General features: G+C 40.8%; 1 protein-coding gene across 1 annotated transcript; it reads right to left on the bottom strand.

The window, feature by feature from the left end:
- Positions 1-2,020: 2,020 nt before the first annotated feature.
- LOC144701758 (putative MYST-like histone acetyltransferase 1) lies at positions 2,021-8,740 on the bottom strand. The gene is made up of 9 exons (XM_078573508.1): positions 8,354-8,740; positions 6,903-6,991; positions 6,425-6,484; positions 6,086-6,295; positions 3,920-3,988; positions 3,617-3,778; positions 3,434-3,527; positions 3,218-3,360; positions 2,021-2,333 (listed from the first exon to the last, which is right to left on the bottom strand). The coding sequence occupies exons 1-9, from the start codon at positions 8,709-8,711 to the stop codon at positions 2,130-2,132; spliced, it is 1,389 nt and encodes a 462-aa protein (XP_078429634.1). The 5' UTR covers positions 8,712-8,740; the 3' UTR covers positions 2,021-2,129.
- Positions 8,741-9,435: the final 695 nt, after the last annotated feature.

Genomic DNA, 9,435 nt, shown 5'->3' with positions numbered 1-9,435 from the left:
AGAGAGAGAAGATAAGAGAAGAGAGGCAAAAGAAAGATAATGGAGGGAGAAGAGAGAGAAGATAAGAGAAGAGAGGCAAGAGAAAGATAATGGAGGGAGAAGAGAGAGAAGATAAGAGAAGAGAGGCAAAAGAAAGATAATGGAGGGAGAAGAGAGAGAAGATAGAGAAAAGAGGGAGAAGAGAGAGAACACACAGAAGAGAGGCAAAAGAAAGATATTGGAGGGAGAAGAGAGAGAAAGAGAAGAGAGAAGAGAAGAGAGTCAAGAGAGAGAAAAGAGGGACAAGAGAGAGAAGAAAGAGAAGAGAAGAGAGTCAAGAGAGAGAAAAGAGGGAGAAGAGAGAGAAGAGAGGGAGAAGAGAGAAGAAAGAGAAGAGAGAGAAGAGAGTGAAGAGAAGAGAGAGAAAGAGAAGAGAGGGAGAAGAGAGAGAAAGAGAAGAGAGGGAGAAGAGAGAGAAAGAGAAGAGAAAGAGAAGAGAGGGAGAAGAGAGAGAAAGAGAAGAGAAAGAGAAGAGAGAGAAAGAGAAGAGAGTGAAGAGAGAGAAAGAGAAGAGAGTGAAAGAGAAGAGAGTGAAGAGAGAGAAAGAGAAGAGAGTGAAAGAGAAGAGAGTGAAGAGAGAGAAAGACAAGAGAGTGAAGAGAGAGAAAAGAAGAGAGAGAAGAGAAGAGAAGAGAAGAGAGTGAAGAGAGAGAAAAGAAGAGAGGGCGAAGAGAGAGAAGAGAGGGAGAAGAGAGGGAAGAGAGAGAAAGAGAAGAGAGGGAGAAGAGAGAGAAGAGAGTGAAGAGAGAGAAAAGAAGAGAGGGAGAAGAGAGAGAAGAGAGAGGAGAGAGAAGTGAGGGATGAGAGAGAGAAGAGAGAAAGAGAGAGAGAGAGGACACCCTGTAAAGGCCGCGGGACGTGGGATTGGTGAGAAAGGGTGAGGGGGAAGGTGGGGCCCATAGGACACGTCACCCCACGTGGCCGGCTGGTAAAATAAAATAAGAATACGACGGCGGAGTCGCTACGCGAGAATAATTAATTTTATTGTATTTCTATCGAGAAAGAAATAGGAATAATAACCATTAATGTAAATCAAAGGGTAATTTCTCTCTCTTGCTTGGAAAGTGGGATGAGAGAGAGGGAGATTGAGACAAATACATTAAATATGTTCCCTGCATATGGCAACTATTGTCTGCCAGTGGAGAGCTCTCAGGGCTAGAGAGAGAAAGGGATTGGCTGGCAGAGGAAGAGATAGAAAGAGAGTCACACTGGGAGATTCAGATAGAGAGAGAGAGAGAGGAAACTAATTAGAAAGTAGGCAGAGGAGAGAATACTAATTATTTTATTTTCTCACTCTACAAATAGAGAGAGAAAGTTCGCCTTGGGATATTTAGGGAGTGAGACAGGAAACTAATGGAATAAGCATTGAGAAAAGGACAATTTAGACAGTAGGCTGACGAGAGAACTCAAACTAATTTATTTTATCTCTAAAAGTAGAGAGAAATCTGAATTGATATATTTAGAGAGAGAAAGAAGGGAAATTAATGGAATGGGCAGTGTGAAAGGACAAGTCAGAGAGTAGGATGAGGAGAGAACTCAAATTATTTTATTTTCTCTCTACAAGTAGAGAGAGAAATCTAAATTGAGAGAATTAGAGAGAGAAAGAGGGGAAATTAATGAAATGGGCAGTGTGAAAAGGACAATTAGACAGTGGGATAGGAACTCAAATTAATTTATTTACTCTCTCCAAGTAGAGAGAGAAAACCGAATTGAGAGAATAAGAGAAAGAAAGAGGGGATATTAAGGGAATGGGCAGTGTGGAAAGGACAATTTAGACCGTAGGTTGAGGAGAGAACTCAAATTACTTTATTTTCTCTCTCTACAAGTAGAGAGAGAGATTCATAGACAGTTTTGCGCATGGAGAAAATTGCTTCTCTCCAACACTTGGGCCACTTCCAGACTGTCCAGGTCCCTGTCTCTCTCTCTCTAGAGCCGAGCCAATCACATGGCTGGGCCCGGATCTCAGGCACCAAGATCCAACGGCCAGGAATCTCAGATAAGATGATCAGATAACAGCACAAAGGACCAAATCAACGGTCAACGGCGTCTCAACCGTCATGTACAGGTGGCAGGGAGGAAGGCAATCCACGTCAGCCCTGCTCCTTGAAAGGAGTCCAGATCAGCTTGCTGACGTCAACATCCAGGCCGCCTCGTCCCGCCGCCTTCAGGTGACGGTCCAGAACCTTCGGGTCGGCGCAGATCGCGTGCTGCCCCTTCCTGTACTGGATCAAGTCCAAGCTCTGGAGCGTGCTCAGTATATCGTCCGCCTTGATCGCCGTCATGTCGCTCAGCTCCTGCCACCCACCGTCGGCTTTTGAGTTTCTTAGCGTCGATCAAAGTTAAAGTCGAAGTGAAAGTCAAAGAGACGGGGGACACAACCTTGATGGAGATTAGACAAGGTTGTTCTGTTCTGTTTGTTTGAAGCCAGTAAAAAAATTGCACAAAAGACAGGGCCTTGTTCTTTGTTCTGTTCTTTTTTGTGCAAAAAACGAATAAAATTTGCACATTCGAACAAAATTAGAACAAAATTCGCACAAAGCGGACGATAGAATTGCACACGGGTCTGTGCAATGATCTTGTTTGAATTCGCACAAAAGAACCGCACAGGGTCTTGCTCTTTGTTCTGTTCTTTTTTGGACAAAATTCGCACATTCGAATTTTGCACAAAGCGAATGATAGAACTGCACACGGGTCTGTGCGATGATCTTGTTCGAATTTGATATTATTCTGTTTGGAAAACAACCAACAATTCGCACAAGTTCGCACAAAAGGAACCAAACAACCGTGTCTAGTTTCTTAGCGTCAATCAAAGTCAAAGAGATGGGAGACATCACCTTGATGGAGATCAGACATGGTTGTTCTGTTATGTTCATGTGAACCGAACAAAAAATTAGCACAAAAGAACCGCACATGGCTTTGTTCTTCGCTCTGTTTTTTTTTTGTGCAAAAATGAAAAAATTCGCACATTCGAACAAAATTAGAACAAAATTTGCACAAAGCAAACAATAGAACTGCACACGGGTATGTGCGATGATCTTGTTCAAATTTGATATTGTTCTGTTTCGGAAAACCGAACAGAACGAACAATTCGCACAAGTTCGCAGAAAAGGAACCGAACAACCATGTCTAGTTTCTTAGCGTCGATCAAAGTCAAAGTCAAAGAGACGGGAGACGTCACCTTGATGGAGATGTTGCTCTTGTGCTTCTTCAGGATGTCGAGGAGGACGCGTGTCCAGTACCCACGGTAGCTCAGCAAACCTAGGTCCGAGAGAGGCCTCTCCGGTGTGCCCACCTTGCCTTCTTTCTTTGATAGTTCATAAGCTGATTTCCACGAATTTTATTTTATTATTTTTAATTTCTGAAATGGGAATTTCTGTGGGTTTAAAAGACTCACAGAATGCGATGAGGAATTTTCCGTATCCTTTTCTCTGGTAAGGTGGGAGGGTGAGAATGCAAGCTAGATTGTAAGACTCCTCGGAATGTTTTTCCTGAGAGAGGGAAAATGATTAAATAAGAAAAAAAATTCATTTCATGAGATAAAATAAGATTGTTATTTTTTATGCAAAGATTCATTCACCTTGGAGAAGTAGCCGACCATGTGACAACCTCGATCATCGCACTCACATAGAACGTAGAATAGAAATAAGTCAACATCGTAGTAGAGCGTCTTGTGATCCAGAAACAGCTTCGCCAAGTAGCATAGATTCTGTCCGTAAACTTTATTCTTCTTGCCGTCCACCTAATTCAAGAAATAAAGAACAAAAAATCAGAGAAATCAAGAGGAATTTGGCGCTCACATAAATTTATTTTAGTGGACGCAAATATTGGGTTTTGGTTCCCCGAACTTATTGAAAAAATAAGAACAAAAGAAAAAAATAACCTCAAACATCGAAAGCGTGCCAGAACGGTAGATTTCATCTCCAGGCGGATGCTTCAGATTGCATTTCCTCTGCGAATGAAATTCCATAAATCAGTAAAAATCTCAACATCAAAAGACTATACAAATCCTTCACGTTAAAAAAGGAAATGACACGAATGCAACAAAGAAGTTTCTACTCAAGATACAAGAGATAACCGGGGATAAAAATTAAGTAATTTGGGTGTGCACAGTTTGCAGAGAGGGTAAGATTTTTGCGGTCGCCAGAAAACTCATCAGGACCAACTGTGAAACACTGGAATGTATTAGTTATGGCTATTATTTACTACCCTTTTATTTGATTTTCCTTTTGAGACCGATGTAAGAGTGAGCCGCCATGTTTGTTTTTTCAGTTCACGGAACTACTGACATAGTCACTCTCTAAGTGAATCCAATGCAGGTCCAAGCCATGCCTGAAGCAGAAGAAGCGGGATTCGAAGAAAAAGATGATGAAACGGGCCAAAATAGAGAGAATGCGGTGAATATGGATGATGCGATAAATCAGGAAGATGGTTAAATGTACTGGTATACTGCACTGAGAGGCGGTAAAGAGCTGCCCCAGAAAACCAGCATATTCACTAACTAATTATTTGTCATACAAACGATTAGCAGACACATCTAAATCCTTCCTTGGTAATTTTAATGAATATAACAGTTCACAAAACCGTTTAAGAAGCATGGTCTAAGAAGAAAACGAATAAAGATCTTGAGGGGGAATATTGAAAATTGCGATTTATTATCCTTCTTTTGAAAGATGTCCTTTGAATTTTTGTACTTGTTTTTTTTTTAAGTTGAATTTGTGTATTTGTGTCCTGGTCATTCCGGAAAGATTTAACGGGTAGATATCTACCACGTAAGGAGGATCAGATAACACATGTGTTCTTCAAATAAGATGAAACTTTCCCCAAATCGGATAACAGAAGTTCATTTCGTTTTTCTACTCTCTTCCTGTCTTCTCTGTTCTACCCTATCTCTCAGCTTCTGTCCTCAGTGATATGCTGTCTCTGGCTTAATGTGCGCGTACCAACAATTTTATAATCATAACAGGGGATAACGAGCAGATTCAGCGTCTGTGTAGAAGTCTATCCCAGCATTTTAACGTTCGGCACTGGGCATACTGAGATTTTTTTTTTAGAAATTAAGAGTGCATACTCAAGAAGACGCATATCCATTTCTCAGAAGAAATACATCCTTGATGTTTCGCAGTAAACAAGAAGGCTTGCAGGAAAACCAGCGATTCCTGGTGTTGACATCAATGTGAAACATTGAATTGGAATTCCCTCGGTGAACATTGAATCCTTCCCGAAGTTCATTGTGAAGTTGTGGTAAGTTCCTCCTTCAGACTTATCAAGACAAGAAGGAAGCACAAGAGAAGCTCCGCACATGCGACAGTTGTGGGTTTGCGGCTAATGCGGCCAACTCCCGTTGTCAAAATTCTTTCAGGCTTTCTATTTCTCTCAATTTAGTGGATTCCTGTTACAGAGAGGTCAGTCGATTACATTACTACATTCTTCTAAATACAATCTTTTTAGATTCTTGACTGTTTTGGTCAATTGGGATACGAAATTGGAGGACTATTACAAGTTGGTATATTTAATCCATACCCGACCTGACATCTCTTATCCCATCGGCAGCCTGAATGAACTTGTGACTGACCCAATAGACCAAACTATCCCTAATACAGGGTTTTAATGAATCTTAAGGAATATAGATTACAAGAAAAGGTGACATGAAAGTTGTATAAATTGGTCCAGATTTTTCTAAGTCACCTGTGGCAAGGCAATCAACCCCACATTACTACGCTTTTATTGGGGACAGTCTGGTCACTTGGAAGACGAAGTAGCAGGTGGTGGCCCGTTAATATGCAGCAGCAGAGTTTAGATCTACGGGCAATAGATTATGTGAAGAGTTGTCATAACCTAAAGTTTAACAGAAGGTTCCGTTGGTAAACAAAATCACACGAGAGAGAGCACCTGGCGGCACTGGGGTGAAGCAGAACAGACTCATTTGTAAACCAGATATAAAGTGAATTTCTACGAAGGAAATCAGAAAAAAATATTTATCATAAATAGATCGCATAACATGCCATACTAGAATTACAAGTTAAAAAAATTATTTGACATGGCTCACCATATGCCTTTGGAGCTGCTCTTTCCGCTTCATGAAGTTGAGACAGAACTCGCAGAAGTACAGCTTGATACAATCATTGTACTCGGGAGGAAAAGGGGAGAAGTACCAAGTCTCAATTTCGTATCTTCCGAGCTCTATGGTCGCTATGTTTTTCACTTTTGTGAATTCTTCGTGCTCTCTGAGACTTGCAGCGTCGAGCTCTTCATGGCCCTGGCTATGAGAAAGAGACAACTGTTGACTATTTCCTTGAAAACATAACAATCCACAGTGGTTTTACATTGGGGGCTACTGTAAATAGACAAATACAGAAACTCTTTGGAAGATCAAACGAATGCATACCTCTACATGTGTCTCGTCAATCTTCCTTTTCTGATGACGAGTCATTTTCAAGCTTGTCGCCTGGCCACAGAGAAAGAAAAAATAGAAAATGAGGTTAAAAATAACTAAGTTTTCAATCCATAAATAAATGAAAAAAAAGTACTTCACGCAATTGATATGGTTCATTCAGCGGTCAACATAAAAGGATAGAACATTTACACTGAGAAAGCATAAGCAAAAGATATTCTGGACCATAGTAAAAATAACCAGACAGAAAGCCAAAAGTCATGAAAGCTAAACAAGAATCAATGAAAAAATGGTACTGAAAGGGAAAAAAACCCATATCACAATCATACCGATCAATGAATCAAGAAAAGGTTTGAATTGGCCCCAAATTACTCACCTTTTTTGTGGAATTTATGGAAATTATGGAATTTTGATATTTAACACATCAAAATGTTTAAGAAATCTAATATTGCCGTACGTAATAAATCTTTACCTTCTCTTCAACTTTTTCGTCAACATCTGTCTCCACAGTATGAAGATCAAATTGATCAAGCTTGACCCACTCGTCAAGCCTTCGATTGACTGGAGAATGGATTTTTCAATCGCATTAGGATAGAACCTTCCCGAACTATTAAAGACATTGGAGGCAAAGTACACCCGAAATAGAAAGAAGCACATATTCAAAGTAGTAAGTTTTACAACCAATTAATAATTCGATAATTATGGTCCACTAGATGAATTCGTCTTCAATCAAACTTTCCAGGGATGCTAAAACATAATGAAGGCGAGAGATCACAAAGATATGATACGAAATGTGGGTTCCTCAAAAAATCGAGGATATTCGGAAGTTGCGGAACTCCCTGGATGAACCAAAGAAGATTTCCGAGGATTAATAGTATGTTTTTTAAGAATATCAATAAGGAGTGCAGTAAATATTCACGTAAGGGGCCATAATTTCTAAATTTTTATAAGAATTGGAGCAAAAAATAAGACAATCAATCAGCCAGCACAAACAAAAATTGCTCCCGACTCGCTTCTAGTCGGAACCTCTACCCAGATACTTTTCAAAAGATGAAGGCGTGAGCATGTAAAAAACCAGTTCTCCAGGTAGCAACGAAATAGACCCTCGGAAAAAAAATTATTTCATCAGTATTAGCTAAAACCATTAAAATTGTCAGCAGTATACTTGAGAAGAAAAGTTATACAACGGCCACAAAGAGGTTAAATCAATTTTCGTGCTCAACTTCTTCACCACGTCAAGTTTGTCTTCTCACCAACAGAACAGAGACAACTTTCAGCAATAAAAAATCACGGGGCAAACGAGCCCCAGCCCGACATAAACCTTTAGGATCTTTGATTTTGAAACTAAGAAATTAACATACGAACATTAAAAACCCAAGCTTCAAAGAACCCAAAACCATCCATTCAGGATCATTGATTTCGAAGCTAAAATTAAATCTACAAACAATAAAGAACCACCCTAGACCGACCCAAATCTTCAGGATCATTGATTTAGAAGCTAAAACGAAATCTATAAACAATAAAAACCAACCCTAGACAGACCCAAATCTTCAGGATCAATGATTTAAGAGCTAAACAATTAACATATGAGCCCTAAAAAACCTACCGTCGACGAACCCCAGACCGTCCCAAATACTCAGGATCATTGATTTCGAAGCAAAAAACTAAAGCTTTAAACAATAAAAACCAACCCTAGACCGACCCAAATCTTCAGGATCATTGATTTAAAAGCTAAAAAATTAACATATGAGCCCTAAAAAACCTACCATCAACGATCCCTAGACCGACCCAAATATCCAGGATCATTGATTTGGAAGGCAACAAATTAACATACGAACCCTAGACCGACCCAAACTCTCAGGATCACCAAAAATCACCACAAAAACACCCAAAAACCCCTAATTTCAAGGAAAAATCACTCACATTCACTGTAATGGACGTAGTACTCGTACTCGTGACCGCCGCCGGAGTCTTTCGCCGGCAACTTCCGCCGCTCGATGACCTTCACAGGGTGGAATTTCCCGTCCCTCCACCTACACATTACTCTCGTCCCGACCTCCAAGGGCAGCATCGCCCCCGCCCCAGACCTGCCCTTCCTTGTAGCACCTCCGGCCGAGCCAGGGCAATCGACGGAGTCCCCTTGGAGCAGCGACGTGGGGGCATCCGATTGGGCCACGTCGTCGCCACTGCCGTTGCCTTGGCGCTCCTTGCCGCTGTAGCTGGGGGCGGCGACCTCGCCATCGCCGCCGTTCTCCGCCATGGCCCCCTCCAGCGAGCCCATCTTCTTCTTGTTCTTCTAAATGGCAACTGAGAGCTCCCCGCCAGGTATAAATCAATGGATTTGGACTTTCATTTGAGTGCTCAAAGGCCCATAATCAGACTGCTGGAAAATTTGTTAAAGATCTCTGAATTAGTTGGTACATTAGTAAGATTAGTCCGGCTAGGGTTTGGTATGGCCTGATGAGGCCGATGTTGACAAATAGTTGATGATTTATTTCCCTATGATGTTGATGTCATCTTTATAGTTATTCCCATTGTAATTGGCATCATCATCATCATCATCATCATCATCATCATCATCATCATCATCATCATCATCATCATCATCATCATCAGCGTCAGCATCAGCATCATCATCAGCATCAGCATCATCATCGTCATCATCATCGTCATCGTCTTCATCATCATCATCATCATCATCATCATCATCATCATCATCATCATCATCATCATCATCATCATCAGCATCAGCATTAGCATCAGCATCATCATCAGCATCAGCATCATCATCGTCATCATCATCGTCGTCGTCTTCATCATCATCATCATCATCAGCAGCATCAGCATCATCATCGTCATCATCATCGTCATCAACATCGTCATCATCATCGTCGTCGTCTTCATCGTCATCATCATCATCTCCATCATTATCATCATCATCATCATTATCATTATCATCATCATCATCATTATCATCATCATCATCGCCATCATCGTTATCATCA

This window comes from Wolffia australiana, chromosome 4, assembly GCF_029677425.1.
Source record: "Wolffia australiana isolate 7733 chromosome 4, ASM2967742v1".
NCBI lineage: Eukaryota > Viridiplantae > Streptophyta > Magnoliopsida > Alismatales > Araceae > Wolffia > Wolffia australiana.
This window is presented reverse-complemented; position numbering and strand designations above follow the sequence as displayed.